The sequence below is a fragment of the Gobio gobio genome (assembly GCF_949357685.1).
Source record: "Gobio gobio genome assembly, chromosome: 19".
Classification (NCBI taxonomy): domain Eukaryota; kingdom Metazoa; phylum Chordata; class Actinopteri; order Cypriniformes; family Gobionidae; genus Gobio; species Gobio gobio.
In genome coordinates, this window is record NC_137112.1 from 31,280,875 (window position 1) to 31,301,684 (window position 20,810).

Below are 20,810 nucleotides of genomic sequence, written 5' to 3' on the forward strand. Positions count from 1 at the left end.
ATGTAAATGCTGAAAAAGTTATTTATATAAACTAAACTATTTATATAATATAATATAATTAAGCAAATCATGGAAAGTGCCATAGTGGGAAACAAAGCTTGTTCACATTGTCCATGTGAATAGCTGGAATATCATAAAATCTTCTAGGATTACAGTCAGTAAAGGGTGAGACTGGATTCCAGACTTCCGACCCACAACTGTTGCTGTTCATTACCATTCTGAGAGCATCATCACCATTTAGAGAGCTCTCGTACTCGCAGTGCTCCTCTTTGGCATTGCAAAAGCAATAGATCTGCTTTAGAGCCTCAGGTAGGCTGCAAGCAGTCAACCAGCGTGCCAGCAGGTTATTCATTGCTGGCTGAACACTATAATAACTATCATTCACTACTTGTTCACGTCCTTCTGTTTTACTAATGAATTACATCGACTGTCTGGTAAAACATTTCGTTCAAACATACACACAAACATCCATTTTAAGCCATATGAACATTAGGAGGCGTTCAAATGGTGCCTTCTAGGCCCCTTCAAAAACTACAAATCGGACAATCACACACAGGAGGTACACAGTGACTAAAAGCTCTCAAAATGTTTTCAACAAGAAGAAAAAGTAACTATAGCCAACCCCTTGCCTCAAAAACACTGATTGGAATACCACCACAAGAGACCAACATAAGCACTCGACTGAATCAGAGAATCAAATCGAGGATGTACCTGCACTCCATTTGAAGTTTGCGGTAGAAAGCAATACAAACAGAAAATGGAACATGGAAATGTGGCAGAAAGATGATCGCCTCAGATTGAAGTTGTTACGCTCGACTAAGCTCTGTTTGAATCTTACCGTGTACAACTCGTTGAGGACCTTCATCAAATCCTCCTGCAGCTGGAGGCCCACCTCTTTACTCTGTAAGAGAAAAGAAAAAAACATTAGTAAAAGACAAATAGAGGGAGATAATAGTGTAGATCATGATTAACAGTAGCGCCCTGTTCTCTATTACAACCGACTATCCTTCATGGGCCTTGAGCCCCGAGGCTGTCACTGTTAGACGGACCGATGAGACGCCTATCTGCCCTCTCAGTAATGGAGGTCAGCACCAGCTAACCCCAAATACATCTAGTTCAATACATTCCTGCCCAAACCGTCATAATATACTGGACCACTGCACACAGGGCCGGATTAACCTTATGGGCAATTGGGAACAACCAAAAAGAAAATACGGGGGGCCATACAAATGTTTTCATAGAGCAAGAAAAACTGCACGGTGACCAAAGCTTCTTTTTCTACTTGAATATCAAGTTTAAATTGGAAATACATCATATTATGGATTTAAAATGGGTTGCAAACACCAATGTATGTTGTCTTTCTATCACCATTTACTCACCATCATGTAGTTCCAAACCTGTGTGATTTTCTTCAAACTTAAATGTGATTTTGTCCATACAATGAAAGTCAGTGGGGACCAATGTTGTTTTGAATCCCATTGATCTTTCTTCAAAATATCATCTTTTGAGTTTCACAGAAGAATTAGGTTTCGTAACAACATGAGTATGAGTAAATTATCATTTTATTTTTGGGTGAACTATCCATTTAAGTTGGAGGAGTCGCCACTTACAGTTACAGTAGTTCCTTCCACTTGTGCACTTGCATCTACATGTTATACTGCTATTAAAGTTGTTAAAGAAAGTGTATAGGCAATGTAAAAGCATTCAATTTCAGTTAAATATCAATTTACATTGAATGTAAAAAAAATATTGTGCAGTTGATCCGACATTGGAAACCATTAATTGTGAATTTGATGAGACTTCCTCTCAGAGACTGTAGAATAAAGAGGTTCAAAAGCTGGAAATGGTGGTTCGCCGATCTGGTGGATGCTGTATCTTGTAAGAGGAAGTTGGGAAGCGAAGGCACAGCATGACATGAAAATGAAGTGCTTGCAAGTTCAAGTCCAAACTTCAATTGCTGTGGGCTGATAACTTGAGAGCCGGCCAAGAAGATGTCTAGCATTCATTGAGGGCTTTTACTCAGTTACTCCTTCTCTTTTACCCACATTGACAATTTTGTGGGTTTTTCCTCTCTTTGAAAGTCTGAACGAGGGTTTATGGGTGTTTTTGGATAGATCAGCTCTTGAGGATGAGAAGTGACGAAATGATGGAAGAGAAAGGAAATATGTGACTGAAAGGAGATGAAGTGTGTGCATGGGCATAAAAGACAGAAGGGTGTAGTAAAGGGTGTAAGTGCTTTGAGAAAGTCTTCACAAACAGTCAATCTGTCAATCTTCACAAACAGTGATTGTGCAGTCACACATCTCCTTCCTGTTGTCAAAGATGGAAAGACTGGAGTTAATTTTAACCTTTTGAAAACTGAGATGGATGAGTAGGCTATGGGAGGCGTCCTCTATGGGATCCCCTTTGGGGAGTCATTTATAATGAAGGTCTGATGTGTTGTATTTGGAGGCAATGGACTGAGTAATATGTGAGAATGCACAAGAACGCCCAGATTCAGAGCAGGGAATGAAGTGACTGTGGAGATACTCACCACATCTCTCAAAGCATGTTTGAGGTCTATCAAACGTAAAATAATGAATAATGGCAAAACAAGAAGCCTTTGTGTTGTGTCGCCATATATGTGTATATATATATATATATATATATATATATATATATATATATATATATATATATATATATATATATATATATATATATATATATATATATATACATATATATATATATATATATATATATATATATATATACATATATATATATATATATATATATATATATATATATATATATATATTATATATATCGTGTTTCATTCTGGAGCATCAGTGAATGTTTGAACCTTTTTTAGTAGTTGTGTTTGAGTCCCTCAATTGTCATCAGTGTTAAAAGATGGATCTTAAAATCATACAGTCATTGCTGGAGAGGGTTCAAATATGCAAAAGATGCTGGAAAACTGAAGAATGTGCAGGACCTGGAGGATTTTTCTGAAGAACATTGGGCAGTTTAACCACTCAAGACAAACAAGGGACTTGTGAACAACCATCACGAAACAAAAAAACAGCCGTGGATCATCCAGGGAACAACACACAGCACTGAGAATCAATGGTTCAGAAACTTTTTATCAGGGTTATTTTAATAAATTCAGCTTTTTTTTTTGTCTTGTGGACTATATGTAAACATTTGTATGTAAAATATCTTATTCAGGACAGTACTAAATAAAAAATAACATGCATTTTGTATGATCCCTCTTATTTATTTAAAATTATTCCCATTTTCACAGATTCTGCAAGCGGTTCACATACTTTTTCATGCCACTGTGTGTGTATATATATATATATATATAGATAGAGAGATAGAGAGATAGATAGATAGATAGATAGATAGATAGATAGATAGATAGATAGATAGATAGATAGATAGATAGATAGATAGATAGATAGATAGATAGATAGATAGATAGATAGATAGATAGATAGATAGATAGATAGATAGATAGATAGATAGATAGATAGATAGATAGATCTTTATTGCATTATGGTATAAAGAAACAAATTATAAATCTAGAATATTTGTGGCATACCATGTGATGGCCCGTGAGTAAAGCACATTTTGTTTTAAAGTTTGGGACAATTTCTAAATATTTAATTGCCTTAATGCCTTAGAGCTAAAAAAGTTAATCTATTCGTCAGTGGGGATCGAAGATAGAGGGAGAAGATTTTTTTCTGCTAATCTTTTCCTATAATCACAGGTACACAAAATTAGCAACCATAATCTCAATATTGCAGGTATTCATGTACCCCAAAATAGTCCACTCAAGCCATTGATGTCTGGTGTAATAACATCATTGGAAATAAACTCAGTGGACAGTGGACTTCTTCAGTGGACACTGGACACACCTAAAAATACCTCCAAACAAACATTCAAATTCTTTATTTATGAGAATGTTGCAGAACTGCTTTATAGATGAAATTAACTCATTTAAAAATGTAAAGTTGCTTTGAAACGATCTGTATTGTATAAAGCACTATAAAAATAAAGGTGACTTGACTTGACATTTTCCTATCATGTGTTCCTATCATGTGTCAAGGTGTGGGAGATAGTTCAGAAGCATTTGGTCTCCCCAGCTGACGTGTGTAAGCTCATTTGTGCTTACAGACCTGCTGGGGGAAACACGTGCATCGGGTTGCTGGCTCCTGCCTGCCCTGTTGGTTGTCGGATGACTAGTCAAACACCCCATGACACATCCCTATTGAGATCAGTCCAATAAGGAGAATTTGATGGATTTATTCAGCCTGCTCTTTCTATTAGGATTGTTGGGTCTAGGCTATACTCCTCCTCTCCATTTATCCTTCCTCTCTCTTGCTCCGTTGCTCACAGACACACATAACACTTCCCCTCTAAGCAGCATAACACTCCTGCGGTGAAATGGATCTTCAGGAGTGCGGTCGGACCAGGCAGAGCTGCCTTCTTCCATCTGCTCAGAGACACACTCCAAAGACAACACACAAAAAGAACCCCAAAATTGGGAGTAAACTATAGATTTTCCATGAAGAGCTATATAAATCTGTTGGGCAACAGAGGAGAGACTTTGGGATGGGAGGACATGGATTTATGAGCCTTAATGACAAGATGCACTTGTTAAATGAAAAAGCTCACACATTTGTCTGTGAGCCTGGCAGGAGATTGGTTTTGGTTCTGCACAAATCTGTCACAGAAACCTCAATTTGGGGTGTTTGTGAGAGGATTTACTGTTACCGTCACATGTCAAAGGATTGTTCCCATCAACAGTGCCTCTGCTTCTAATTCCCTCCGAAAAACAAGAGCATGCGATTCAACTGAGGGAACTTTGTCTTAATTCAAAATGCTATGTAAAGTGATCAAGCTACTTCAGCTAAAAAATGCATTAAAAATATGTCTGTTTGTTGGTTATTGGAGTCTAAAGAAAAGTCAATATTCCACAGTTTAGTGACTTTTCCTAATAAAGAGAAAGACTTTCATGCACATTATATATTAGACAATATATTAACAAAGTAAATGAGAGCATGAAATTAGGATAAAAATGATCGTCATAGGATGTCTGTTTTTAATAAATGTGTATTTTTGTCATCGCTCATTTAGTAGTGCAATCTGTAGTGGCAACACTAGTGGCACTAAATGAGATTCCAAAGAACTTTGCCAAACACTTCTATGCACCAGTATTCAAATTCTGGCTGATAAAGATACGCCGCTAATTATTTTCACATTATGGTCGATAATCGCATTTTTGACGGCCTAAACATGCTTGTTTAAAACTCATGAAAACTCATGAAACTTTGCACACTCGTCAGAAATGGTGAAAATGTACTTCTGATATATGGGTTTCAAAATTTCTCGATAGCGCCACCTACACAATTTCAATGAATCGCCGTTCGCACTACATTTCGTGTACAAGTACAGTCTAACCTAAAGGCCTTTGCGACGTTAAATTGTGAAGATCTTGAGTTTTCCCTGAAGGGTGTGTCTGTGACGGCCTGACAAAATTCGATGTTTCGCCATGAAACAGGAAGCTGTTAATGAATCAGGCATAATGTCCGACCTGCCCCCAACTTCACGTTTGATAATAGTCCTGGCCTGAAGACATCTACATGGCAATGTTTAGTTAGTCATAGCGCCACCTGCTGCCAACAGGAAATGGCATGCTTTACACTGTAATTCACTCCCTGAAACAATTATTAAAATATTTAAATATGCCACGAAGTACCAAACATGCTAGAAACATTAAATCTTGCAACACTTGGTTAAGTGCTAATGTATGCAATTTACGCCACGAAACAGGAAGTTGTTGTAACTCAGGCATATAATGTCAATTCTGCCTTAAACTTCACATGTTTCATAATAGTCCTGGTCTGAAGACATCTAGGTGCCAATATTCCGGTATAGTCAAAGCGCCACCTGCTGGCAGCAGGAAGTATGGCACATCGAAGTGATTTTACAATATTTCTCCTATAGTTACCCGCTTAAATGCATGTGCTCACTATTCGCTGTTTTCCTGAGGCCACCGGGTGGCAGTTTTTTACAATTTTTTACCAGATTATCATTATGGTACCAATATATTGTGCATCTCCACTATTTGTCACCAGATTACAATATCAAATTATATTACTAAAGCTAAAAGTGGTCAAATTAAATTGCACTACATTTCTGATTAGGCACTGAGGAAGAGGAAAGGATTCATCCAAAACTTCACTTCCATACCTCTCTTTCTACAGTGTTTTCCTTTATTGTGTGTCTGCTCTTGTGGTTCAATAAAGCCGCAAACCTCCTCCGGACACGGCTCCCTTGACTGCATTTGCATTTAGAGTGCAGAATTTCTCCAGCATGTCGTAGCGCTTTTAAGACAGGTGGGGAGTGTGCAGCACTAGGATGTGGGGTAAGTCCAATCGCACAGACTTCGGCGATTCCCAGGAAGCCTCCAGAGAGAGGCCGGCCGGGAGCGTTCAATTAAAGGCCTGTTATTCTTGCAGCATGGAGGGCCGGGTGAGCTAAACTACAGGAGAGAGAGAGCCAGAGAGTTGAGAAGAATGTTGATAGGGAGGCTCATTTCTCTCTCACAGGAACTGAGGAACAGACAAAGAAGACAGCCGGAGAAAAAGAAGTGCTGATTGGGGTCTGAGAGACTCTTGCTGTTAAGTTACATTGGGGGGAAATTGTTCAAAAATGAAGATCCCTCTTGATTTAAATTTTTTAGAAACGTTTAGAGCACAATCTTGCATTGAACCTTAAATTACACATCGTTGAGACCAAGAGGTCTTTTCAAGTGGACATCATTCAAAATGAGCTTCTTATAAAGTACCAAAATTCCCGCTCAACTGATGGCCTGATGGGACATCTCTTAACTATGCTTGTTTTAAGGAGATCACCTGTGGAGGTTCCCTCATCTTCTCACTAAACAAACCTAGATTTGACTCTGTGAACTGGATTCACCTGGACAACCAATGGAGACAGGAAACGCATGGATCAGAAAGCGTCTCTTTCACAGCTCTGGGTCTAGATAGTGAACATGCTTGCCTGTCTAACCAGTCTACACAAGCCAAGAGTAATGAGACACCAAAGGCTGGATGCTCTCTCACATCTATCAACCTCACCTGTCTGACAGGATACAGAATTTTAGCTTGAGATTTTAGATTATAATCATCTCAATATCAGCTTTAAAGAGCAGTAGATCACATAAAATCCACACAAGAAGGTTATGAACCATATGGTCATGAAGCCCTAACATAAATATCAGTAAAGCATATAAAATACATACATAACTGTTTGATGAAAACAAAATAGAAAAAAACTCCATGTAATACAGCACCCGTCAGCTCTTTTCGAAGCTAGCATTAAATGCTCATGCTAATTATGCACCCCTTATCCCACTTAGCGCACCTTTTCAAAAGTGGTCACAATAAGTCAAAACTGGCACTCTGAGAAAAAAGTCAGCGAGGAGAGAGAGATTATCGATTGAACTGAAAGAGAAATAAAAAATGAAGCATCAAGCTCAGTGACCAATGCAGTGGCTTTAATAGAGGAATCGACTGGTCTGTAAAAACAAATATCACCTTTTTGAAGAGGCGTCCTGAGTCCTCGCTGATCTGGGCGAAGCGTGGGATGATGTTGTTGAGGTATAGATCGCTGAGAGTGGCGTGGTCTCGACTCTCTCTCTTCACCTGAGTCAAGAGAAGGTTCCAGCAGTTGACTGGAGACAAGACATTCTGCTCTTTCCTGCAGAGAAGAGCAAAGAAAAACACATTTATTATCATACATTAGAGAAGAGAGAGCAGCAGGATCAGCTAAAACAAGCTGTTGCTTCATAAAAAAAACTATTTTATAAGATGATTTATTATATTATGCAGTACTGTAGTATGCAAATATTTTCTCTTACAACGATTCAATTATGAAACATAATCAAAAGGAATCAAAGAAACCATAATTTCAACATATCCAACTGATTAAGTCAAATAAGATTCAAAATGTTTAATACACAAACTAAATGCAAATTTTTGTTTTTAATAATCAAGGCATGTCTTCCACACATTTGAATATTAAAATGAGGACTTGAGTAATGATGCTAATGAATAGCTGAATCTGTTTTAAAACAAAAACTGCAATGGACAGTGTCTGATGCTCCTATAGTTTAAATGAGACACTATTCAAATACCAATTAAAACATAGACATGATTTAAAATAAAATAAAAAAATTCACAATATACATTTTTGTAATGTTTTGTTTTGTTTTATTTTATATACACATATACACATACACACACACACACTGTATATATACTGCTCATTTGCATGAAGTTGCACTTGTACACACTGCCAACTGATTTTGAAAATGAATAACTTCAGGTCACTTTGTCGCTACAAATCAAGCGAACAGCCCTTGAGACTTACATATCACCGTAACAGATATATCCGGTCAAAAAACCCTGTGGATGTTCTCTAATCCGGAATGTGCCCTTGATGTTAAAGGTTACTCTACAATCCTGCTATGGTTAAGAAGGGTACATGTGCATATAGATCTGTCCTGATAAACCTGTTGCTTTCTGTGTGGAGGTAACGCATGGACTATACAGCAATGGATGCCACGTCAAAGAGGAATTCTGCTAAGCCCTGTGTTACTCCAGGCATATGCTGGAGGGATGGACCCAGCAGTCTGTGAATGCCAGAGGAGACAGCTGACGCTGATTGTCCCGTAGAAGCCCATGAGGTGGGGCCAGTTCCCTGCTGCCAAAATGCCTCTTAATGGGTGGGGCAGAACCTGAAGTTTCTTCAGACCAGACAGTCTGAAGAGAGAGATGAAACAAGAAAGCCTGCATCTAAAGAGCTCACAGAAAGCATCCGGCTGGCTGTTAATGTTTCACAGACTGTCTGTTTACAGAGGAACAGCTAACACATGACCTTGGTCCTGCTGTTAACTCGAGCACTGAGCATCTGTGAGAACTAAAACAATCGAACCCCCCATTCATCACATCTACCCAAACAACCAGCAACTTTATCCATCAGTTATGCAAACGTGTAGATTTAAGGGCTAAACAACTTGTGACCGGCAAGGGCAAAAGTGTTGAGGTAAAATCCATTTCCCCTCTCATTATAGAAACACAGCATGTATAAAAACACTATACTGACACAATACTAAAAGACTTTTATTCAGCAAGGACACAGTATCAAAAGACATTTATAATGTTATAAAATATTCCTAATTTAAATAAATGCTGTTCTTTTGGAATTTCTATTCATCAATGCACAAATCATATTACATACAGTACACAGCTAAGCATCAGCTGAACCTGTTTAACATAATAATAATTGATTAATATTTATTTCATCAATGCCTACATATTCTGGGCTGAAACCAGGCACTACTGATGGGGGGAACCTCAAGTGATGTACATGTACAGATGTATTAACACTTGACTGACACAGTCCTTGTTGAAGAGCACGTTGGACTAATCATATCACTCGACGGGGACCCTGTCTCTCTGCACAGGACATTCCCTCTGGTTTGCCTGCCGACAAGACTTTAGACAGACACTCCTCCCAACAAGTTCAAAGAGAAGGGAAATCAGCCAGTGTTCAGAGCTCAGCAGGGGCCTCTGCGGAGGTACATCACAGCCTGTTCTCCTGCTCAAAATCTGTCAGTGTTGTGGAAAGGACTAGACACATCTTATTTCATCAATGCCCATGTAACTCGTTTGATGATGGGATCAGAAAAAAAGACCAAATATACTGTTGTCATTAGACAGCCAATGTATTACTAAAGATGAGCTTTACATTTCAGCTTAGCATTAGCTCTGTTCAAAACCCTTAGGCATTGTTTTGTATTTAATTTCTTAACATTTTCTACTTTTAAAGTGGAGGTCACAAAAACAAATGCTAACCTCTGGATAAGTCATTAGCTTAGCAACATTCTAACTTCATTGGAATACCAATGTGAACATTAATAGAGTTTCTGCCCAAGGATCAGTCACTTAAAAGTTTGTATTTTGTTGAGATGGTGCATTAAAAGAGGGAGCAGATAGCATTGCAGCTCACTTTAGAGCAGATTAATAAGACTACTTATTAATAAAAAGCAGTACATGGGTAACAATCCACATTTAGGTGTGCACACCACTGTCACCAATTACTTTTCTTTTCACAAACTTTCCCAGACACCCTTTTCCCCAATCCAAACAACAGCGGTTAAGAACTGCAGCAGAAATAATTGCATTTGGATGTTTGGAGGCTACGGCTGAGGTAAAGAGTGGAATGAGATCTTGATGTTGCTCTGCCAAAAATCGCACAACATGTTGGTATAAAGCAACATTTGGGAAACGGTAGAATTAAACCGGTTCGAGCATGCAGCAAAAAGTGAAGCAAAAATAAAGGTCTTGCACAACAAGAGTTAAAAGAAGGCAAGTTCCTGATGGTAAACCACTGGGATGTGTGCCAGAATGTGATGCGAACACCTCCAGTAATTGACAGACATGATGAACATGAGAACACAAAAATATACGAACAAAACAAAACCTTTAAATCTCTGCGATTCTGAATTGTGTATAAATTAAGAATACAGAATTGAAACCAACAATCTGATGATTGTTGAATAACTGAAACCATTGACAGCCCTGAGAAACATCCTAAAATCTCTTAAACACACTAATTTACTTTTTCATATGCAAAGAAGAAAAGCACATGCTTAACCACATAAGATGGAGTCCTAGGAGAAACACAATTCCTCTTGAGAAACGTACAAAAGGGATGTTGATGAGATTAGCATGGCCCCTTGGCTGGTGGAAAGGGTTCTTAAATGGGCATTCAGACGAGGGAGCTCCGGGTCATTTCTGGAAGGCCATGAAAAAGCTGAGGTCACATGAGCGGAGAAATCGCCCAATTAACAGCAAGGTCATCGCAGACAGAGCCGGTCTTTCACTAAAAGAACACTCCGCAAAGCCAAGAAGGGCTAATTCCTAGGTGACATACATGAGGGACGTGACATGGCGGCATGTAAAGAATTTTAAGATATGAAGAATATGAAGGAATTCTTGACATTTGGACTGATGGGAATCGATTGATGATATCACTACACAAAGCAAAACAAGAAGTCCTGAATGTACGCACTATTAAAGGGGGGATCTAATACTATTTCATGAATTCTGACTTATTTAAACTGTTAGATTCTCATGCTAAACATGGCCAACATTTAAAAAAAAAATGAGTTGGACGTATGACGTTTGAGTATTTTTGTCCAAAATACATTCCTTCAGGATTCAAACAAGTTTCGGAAAGTTTATTTTGAGTATGGCCCTGTATGACGTCATAAAGGGTGGAATTCCTTGTATGGGCACTTAAAACCGCAGGCGGTGAGTGAAACTGCATCAAATGTCTGATTTATTGGCAATCGGCGTGTAAGTGCATATAATGTAAACAACACAAACATTTAGTGAATCGAAAGTTATCCAGGGATAATGCCATGATGTATTGTGTGTGTGTGTGTGTTTGTGATTTCCGCCCACTGAACGCCTCCATGAGTTCGGCTGTTTTCTGAAAGAATCAGTACAGCGTATCTGTCTTTTAGAAATATGATAAAACTAAAGACTCTTCAGAGATATGAAGGATTCAATACTACTCCACAGATACTCAAGATTAACATGAGATTGGCAGAAATTGTGGGTGTGTTATGTACCCTGTAAAGACAATAATAAAGGAAATAAAGAAGGAAAAACATGAATAAATATAATAACAATTAATAATAATTTCATATACACCATTTTATATATTGTTCAAAAGTTTGAGGTCAGTAAGACTTTTTTTTTTGGAAAGCATTAAATTGATCAAAAGTGACAGTAAAATAAATGTATAATAATACAAAAGTTATTTATAATAAATGCTGTTCTGATGAGATTTCTATTCATCAAAGAAAATAATGTATCATGGTTTCCACAAAAATATTAAGAAGCAGCTGAAAATTCAGCTCTCCCTTCACAATAATAAATTGCATTTTAAACTACTTTAAAAAAGAAAACAGTTATTTTAAAGTAGAATATTTCAGAGTGTTACAGTTTTTACTGTATTTATTATCTACTGTAAACTGTGAAAACTGTGTCTTATTCATTTCCTCAGTCTTGTTTGGAAGGTACATGAGAAGGTGTTGAGGGGAATTCTTCACTCTGGTGAGAAGTGTTTAACAAGGGCTTGGTTTCTGTCAAGACATGACATTGGGAAGACATCAGTCAAGCTAGTCAGAATGAAGAGGAAATGAAACTTGCCCTGCACGCTTTCTCTTACCGTCACACATTTAAAAAGTTCAAGCAAACACACCAGACCAGACAGACTCACTTCCTCTAGCCAAACTAACCAAAAACTCCTCACAAATGTTCTGGGAGGTATTGTGACACTGGATTCTGCAGAACAGGCAACATTACAACACTTCTATATGGAGGTCTAATGTGGGCAAAGTTCATTGGCCAGACAGGGGTGTCCAATCATGCTTCTGAAGGGACACTTTACTGCAGAGTTTCGTTCCAACCCCAAGTAAACGGACCTGAACCAGCTATTCAAGGCCTGTGTCTGAAATCACTCCTATACCCTTATGTACAGGTAGTGCACTATTTGAAAAACATAGGGCTTGATGCTTATTTCCCAAGGAGAATGTGCTTACAAGATGAAAAGCTTATTAAAAAACTTCAAGGGTGCAATAAAAATAGATCAAATAATGTATTTTTCCTACATTTACAAGCGAAATTTTAATTTATTAGAAGCAAAAAGTACACAAGGTTGTTAAATATTTCAGCTTCAAACTAGTTTACCCAAAGTTGAACATTCTTCAACTCTCGGCGACCGGTAAAAAAAATGTGTGTAACACGTTCAGTGTAAAATAGATGATCTGCGTCTCGTCACGCTGCTGGCGTTTTAAAAACATGGCGTTCGGACACACGGTAAGGGTTTAGGGGTGATTTCGGATACATTCCTAGAAACTTCCAGGTGTTTTGGATCTAGTTGGATCTGGAATGTGGCCTTCCAGTTGCAGGACTGGACACCCCTTAGGGACGCTGGGAATGCACAATAACATTGATGGTTTTCAAGATATTAGGAAGTGAGGTAACACCATACTTCAATGTTTTCAAAACTTAAAAGGATGAAAAGTTGTCCATTATGTTGACTTCTCAACCTCTACAGGTAGAAGAGAAAAGTTGAGAACTAGTTTGTTGTGTAATCTTGGATCAACAGAGTAGACCATTAAGCATGTGACACATCACCGCTCATCTGTGGTACCAGTTTAACCACCACGCTTTTTATTTGTCATGAGTCAAGATGTTGTGGTCAGTCTCAGTTGCTTCTTTGTATCAACTGAGACCATTTGTAGAAAATCAGGCATGCTAGAAATTAGGTCAGTGCACCATGGCGTTATCATTCCAGACCGCGTGTTTCTTAACCATGCTGTCCTTTCATTGCAGAGCGTCTCGTCATCGGGTCTCCCGCTGGCTTGCTGAACAAATGACGCACACAGTCATATCACACATAGAGGAGCCTTTTGACCCTTCACGGGTAGAATGGAAGGTACTGAGCTGAACACAAGCAGTATATCAGGGGTCTCCAAACGATCCCCATAGATGCCCCTTAATTTGTAGGTCAGGGCCTCATCGACAGCTACGTTCTTCTGGTGGAGCGGGGGCCGGAAAATACCTCGCATTCCTTCGTGGCATCACCGTCCCAGATGTTGCCTTCGCCTGTTTAACATGCAGATGTTGGAGCTGGATTCCAGGGGCTCAGGGGACCCACGGAGGGCAGGGAATGGTATTTATTCGAAAATCAATCTCAGCGGGGGTCAGTGGGATCAGGGCGCCCATGAGCAGGGTTATTGTGGACTACTTTGTGTAGCGAGTGGTGTTCAATGAGCGAGAAATTGTAATGCAGGCCTAATGTGAAAGAAAAATGAGGAAGATACGAGGAAATCAGGAAGCAAGCAAAATAGAAATTATTTTCATATGAAGAAACAAATTTCTCAGGAAGGAAGTGCAAGCAAACGTGCAAAAATGCGTGATGCTTAAGAAAACAAAACTTAAAACCATAAAAAAAAACATAAAACCGTATTTTAAAACAAAGTATTTTCATTAGTTTTCATCCATCCATCCATCCATCCATCCATCCATCTATTATCTACATTTGTTTAATTAAAATTATAAATTTGTATTTTATATATATATATATACTAAAATAAGACTAAATAAGACTAAAAATGCTGAATTTGTATAATTTAATAATATATTATTATTGTTGTCGTTGATTAAAATATTATTTTAATTAAAAGTATTAAAAAAGTATTATTGTTACTTATATTTCTGTATTTTTTTATTAATAATTTTCCATAAAATTATTATTTGTTTATTTTTGCTATGTAGATAATGGTTTAAATAAAAAATATTTAAATGATTCATTGTTATTATTATTTAACAGTAATAGTAGATTATTAATAGATATATAGTTTTTATTATTAATAATTATTTAATAATTTTTTTCAGTCATGTCTAAATATTAATATTTTTTTCTGTATTATAACATATATTGTTGTTGACCAAAAATGAAGAATATTATGATATATATCCACCCCTCCCACTACAGTATACGTCTCCATTTGAAACTGATCCTCTCTCAGGGTCTGAGGTACACACTACACAGGGGTCTCGTCAGAACCATGGCCTGATAGGACACAGAGCTGTCACACAAAACCGCTCTCAAAAAACATGTGTGCTAACTATTGATTATTTCTAGTAGCTGTCAGAGCCGTATGTTGACTTTCCCAGACTTGAAGCCTCCAGCACTCCAAGCCATTATTTTGGGAGCTGAGGAGTCAAATGAAAATACAAAGAACAAAATAACGTGAAAGACAGATAGGGGAAAGTGGCAGGAGCAAGGAGAAGCACATGACAAGGTGGAAAATGAAAGAAACAATGAAAGAAAGAAAAAGTTCAAACACTGGATATCCCCTATGTCAAAACAGTGCCAGGGGCAAAACTGCCAGAAAGAAACCTGTTGAGGTACGCATACTAGACCCTGGAAAACAACTTAAATCCAGTCCAACCTATTTACACAGCAAGTACAAACAGATGACAATGTGTCACCACAAATAAGGACCATTGGAAGTTACAAAAGCACCTTGATAAAGGTTAATGTAAGCAAATATTTTACTTCATAATGGTCAGGAAGCTTGTTGTAGACAAGGGAAAGACGCTATTGTTAGCGTCATAAAGATTCTCATCACACACTGATTCAATTAACAAGGCACACATGAGCCAGGGTATGGAAGTATTCAAAGCTTTAAGGTAGTTGGTCTTTAAGCTCTTCTTTCTAGCATGTTATTTTTTTATTTTTCTTCGCAAGACCAAACTGAATCCACCAGGATCCAAGCGTCTGACCACAGCGTCTGTTTAGACAGTATATAACACTGATTAATAGGCTCTTCCGCAGCATATCCTGTCATAACGACTGCATCGTTCTCATAGCTCGCTAGTTGGTATCAGGAAACCTTCATTCATTTAATGCCAGGTCCTCAGCATAATTGCCACTTGCCTTTCTACGCAACCGAGCTATAAAAAGCCTGGTAAACCTGTTCAAAGTCGAGCTCTAAGTATGAAAATAATATCAAGGCCACTCAAAAGGCTGTTTTGTTTCACTCTAAACAATACAATTAGCATTATAAGCTAATATTGTCAATCAGACCGTATAATCTAAACATTTATATCTTGAGTAAGAACATTAATGCTCCACTTTGCTTGCTTTTCTTAACATTACACCAGCTGTTTCTTTGTAATATGGCATAATAACTCTAAACACTACAGTAAGGGGATCAAATATGGGTCACTGGAGCAGACTTCGAAGAAAATACTTGACTTTATTCCACGATCAAAATCCCCACTGCTATCTAATCAGAGATGTGAGACAAGCCTCTTATATAACAGCAGGGTCTTGTGAAAGCCTCAAAAGACTTACTGTATTTACATGGTCTGAAGCTGGTTCATCATCTTCCTGACGCACAAGGAGGCTCTGTTTAAAGGGTTAGTTCACCCAAAAATGAAAATTCTGTCATTAATTACTCACCCTCATGTCGTTGGACACCCGTAAGTCCTCCGTTCATATTCGGAACACAAATGAAGATATTTTAGTTGAAAGCTGATGGCTCTGAAAGGCTTCAGATAGGCCTCCATTGGCATTCAGTACATTGACACTTCCAAGATCCATGAAAGGCACTTAAAACGTCGTTACAAAGTCTATCTCACCACAGTGGCTCTACAATAATCTTACGATGCGACGACAATAGTTTTTGTGCGCAAAAAAAAATCAAAATAACACCTTTATCCAACTTGTTCTCGACTTCCGTGTATGCCTCCACGACGCATGCGCGAGAATATGACGCAGATCCGGCGTTCGGACAGATGACCCAGAAGCGATTTGTTTACGAGCAGAGGAAGACGCGCGTGTCTAAGCTGTTGGATTCTACATTGATCGTGCTTTAGGTCTCGGCGTAGTTCTCAAAATGGGGTTAAAGTGTGTATTTCATGGATTCCCGAACACCGGCGCTACGTCATATTCTCGCGCATGCGTCGTGGAGGCATACACGGAAGTCGAGAACAAGTTGGATAAAGGTGTTATTTTTATTTTTTTTTGCGCACAAAAACTATTGTCGTCGCATTGTAAGATTATTGTAGAGTCACTGTGGTGAGATAGACTTTGTAACGACGTTTTAAGTGCCTTTCATGGATCTTGGAAGTGTCAATGTACTGAATGCCAATGGAGGCCTGTCTGAAGCCTTTCTCAGCCATCAGCTTTCAACTAAAATATCTTCATTTGTGTTCCGAATATGAACGGAGGACTTACGGGTGTCCAACGACATGAGGGTGAGTAATTAATGACAGAATTTTCATTTTTGGGTGAACTAACCCTTTAAGCCTACACGCTAACATTTTTAGTGGTTACGAAAGATTTGAATACATTTATATTGAAAAAGCACAAAATGAAGTGTTGCCTGAATATCACATGACCCTGGTGAGAGTTTACTCAACAGTCTCGACTTTCACTGCAAAACAGCCCTTATGTAATCAGAAGTGTGTGAGAGAGAGGTGGGAAAAAAAAGCCAGGATAAACATATTGATTTCAAACTGCGCCCAGGTAACGGCATGGATCACCAGACTATGATTTATCAGCAAAAACAACTTGAAGGAAATGTAGCCAAATGTTCTCTTACTTAAATTGAGGGTCCTTTGTGTAGCGTGTCTTGGCCAGGAACCTCTCGGCTAGTCTCTCTAGGTTGCGGGAGTAGTCCATCTCGATCTCTGCCTTCTTGCGGAAGAAGTCCTGCAGATCCTGCAGGAGCTGCACGCGGATCTCACATTGTTGGTCCAAACACTTAAGCTGCTCCACCAACTGGGCTCGGATCTCTGCCAATCAGAGAAGAACAAAAAGAGCAAGCAGAGTTATTACAGTACTTCACACTCTGGTTACGCAAAAATGTGCTTCGAATCAATTGTTCATTTTGTAAAAAAGATGAAAATTGCATCATCGCTATTTTACACACTTTGTAAACATGTTTTAGTGGTTTTGAATAAATCTTCACCAAAGCTGCATTTATTTAAACACTAATAATGTGAAAATTGTTATTTATTCCTGTGATGGCAAAGCTGTATTTTCATCAGCCATTACTCCAGTGTCACATGATCCTTCAGAAATCATTCTAATATGCTGATTTTTGGTGCTCAAGACAAGAAAACATTACTGCTGCTAATATTTTTGTGGAAATTGATAAATCTTTTGAGGATTCTTTAATGAATAGAAACAGCATTTATTTGAAATAGGATTTTTTTATGATAAAAGTGAATTACTGTCACTTTTGATCAATTAAACGCATCCTTGCTGAATAAAAGATTAAATATTACTGACCCCAAAATTTTGAATGGTATTGTATTCATGCTCAAATATTTGCAAACTGTGTCAAAAACAAACACATATTCAGCATGGACCCCAGTGTGATCATCTTTTGTGACTTCTGCATCTTTTTCCTTAAAGGAAATTATATTACTTATAAATTAATCTAGGATGCCTCAAGTTATTCAGTTTTTCTCAAACAACTAAATGTGGAAATTTAACATTAAGCCACCAAAATGATACTCAATAATGCATGAAAAAAATCATGATTGCTATAATTTGATAACTAAAAGCCACTAACTTTATATTTGTAATAGAGAACATGCATTTCTTTACAAAATGCACACACTCTATGAATGCAAGTTCATTTTTAAAACTGTTTGCAAATGTTGCCATTTCAAAACTTTTGTATGCAATTAATATGCAATGACAACTCCATGGAAATGCAAAAAACATGCAAATTTCATCTGGGACTGCTCACTACATAACCTAAAGCGTGACCATACCCTTGATCCAGGCAGAAAAAAATCCTTCACCTACATTTCACAATCTAGTCTATGCTGCTCTAGCCTAGTTACTCAAAAAAAAGTCGAAAATAGTTGGCGGAGACACATTTCAACCTTCTATGCAAACCTTTTGAAGAATAGGCTTTATGATCATCATTAATAAGTTGATTTGGTGCTTTAACACTAAAACGCTTTACAAGAGAATGGAGAACAACACATAGGATGAAGATATCTTTTTACAGAGGTCCATCATGCACATGCACACACACACACATACACACACACACACACACACATATCTTCAGAGAGTTTATCCAAGCTTATCACTTTTCATTTCTGTTGCATCTCTCTCTCTCTCTCTCCCTGTCCAACATCCGCCGAGCACTCAAGCATGGCTCCAAATTAATTTACTCCGCTCAATCCCGACAGCCAATTGAAATATTGAATTATGATGTTTATGTGAACTCTTGGGAACTCTGGATCTATGGATGCTTGTCCTGCATAATAAAGCTCCAATTAAAAAAACATAATACAATACAGCAAAGCCATCTAGTTTAGGAGCAGTTTAACTATTCAAAGCGATGCAGAGTCCTTCATCCAAACAGGAACGACTATAAACTAGCACCTATTCCATTGTTTACAGCTGCAGGATCACATTTCATTTGATGTATTGATGCCAAGTCTTGCGTTAGCTGTCAAACCAGTGTTTCGAGTGACAAGAAAAACAAACTGAAAAGGTCCGAGAATCAACAGTACCTTTGCATTTCCTGCTGTAGAGAAATCTGATGACTTTTGCCTCCATATGTTCTAAATGTTCCAGCCCGGAGAAGAGAAGAGACCAGTGGGGTGTGACAGTCCCGGGGCTATGATACCCAGCTGTCCCGACTCTATTGTGCTTTTGCGCTGAGAGCACACTTTCACTCTGACATCAGACAGAAGTGGGATTTCCACAGCCTCTGTGTCGCAGTCAAGTCAAACACAACAAAGTTTTACAAAGTGGGCTTTTCCCACTTCTCATTGTGATGATTCTATATCACAAGGCAGCCCTTAAGCCCTAGTCTGACATGCCAACATGTGACAATACCACTGACACGTGTAATTTGCCCTCCATATATAATTTATGACGATGTGAAATGAGTCAGTGCCACATCGTGCTCTCAAAAGGAGCCCTGTAATTTAAGCAAAAATCGTCTCCAAACACGCACAGACACAACATGGTCAATGAACCAGTCAGGCCTTCATGAGCTTAATAATTCAATTATGAGCTTACTAGGGGTGTAACGATACACTCGTGTCACGATTCGATAAAAATCGCAATACTGAACTCACGATACGATATGTATCGCGATTGTTTTAAGCCAAAATAAAGAAGGGAGAAGATTATTATTATTAAAATAATATTATTATTAGTGTGTTATCAGGCAGGATCCACAAATATTCCCCCATTGCATTATTATACATTATATTCAACATTATATATAGTCGTTTAATGTAGTAGAATGTCACTGAAACTCAGTGAACTTAATTTTTTCTTTCTCACGCTTTACTCTCGCTTTCAATGCAGGTAGCATTTTCTCCAGGTTCTCGCAACTCTCCCGGTGCTCGCTATTTACGCACTATACATATAAAAATAAACCATCCAAAATGCTTTGAATAACCATACTACTAAAACTAAACGTGATCTGGTGATTTAAAAGATGTTTGCGCTTTCACTTTGAAGAATGCCGTTCCAGCGCATGCGTTTCCGATTATCAATGCAATCCGTCACAGTTCTAATCGCAAGAAAGCGTGTCAAAATGACCACTCAAACTGTAAATGTTTAGCTAATCCAAAAATTTCGATTCTGCATTTGCTCACTCTCATGTTGTTTTCGCGAGTCACGCAATCATTTGAAAGTCCGTGTTTACTACAGTATATACGCCGTTGTAAATCTGTTCATCATATAAAACCATCGTGTCTATTCAGAAGACTTGGATTTGGATTAAACACTCGATTAGTTATTTTTACGATGCTTTTATTACATATTTTGGATCTTTTAAGTTGAAGAGGAATGGACTTTAAATGGAGGGACAGAAATATCTCAGGTTTCATAAAGAATTTTTACATTTGTGTTTGGAGGTTAGACGAAACGACATGATGACAGAATTAAAATTATACCTTACAAATACAGCAAGTTGAGCCTTGGATAAGACAACTCTATATCGCGAATCATTTACATCAACAATACATATCGTCACATTTTTATATCACGATATATCAATTAACAATATATCGTTAAACCCCTAGAGCTTACCGTTTATTTTTTATTTGAGACACAAAAGAAACCAGGGGTTTTCAAACATTTAAAATGTGTTTTAAATATACATTAAAGAT

At 38.0% G+C, this 20,810-nt stretch overlaps 1 protein-coding gene across 3 annotated transcripts in view; it reads right to left on the reverse strand.

Moving 5' to 3' along the window:
* The window catches only part of srgap2 (SLIT-ROBO Rho GTPase activating protein 2), a 114,910-nt gene that overhangs the window by 34,014 nt on the left and 60,086 nt on the right, over nt 1-20,810 (reverse strand). For 2 of the 3 annotated variants that reach the window (XM_079844357.1, XM_079844355.1), the window contains exons 3-5: nt 17,255-17,447; nt 7,593-7,755; nt 839-901 (exon numbers count right to left, since the gene is read on the reverse strand). In XM_079844357.1, coding sequence (XP_079700483.1) covers nt 839-901; nt 7,593-7,755; nt 17,255-17,447 — 419 coding nt within the window. Of the gene's footprint in view, nt 1-838; nt 902-7,592; nt 7,756-17,254; nt 17,448-19,193; nt 19,378-20,810 lie in introns of those variants that run through there. The other variant, XM_079844356.1, reaches the window with a different exon arrangement.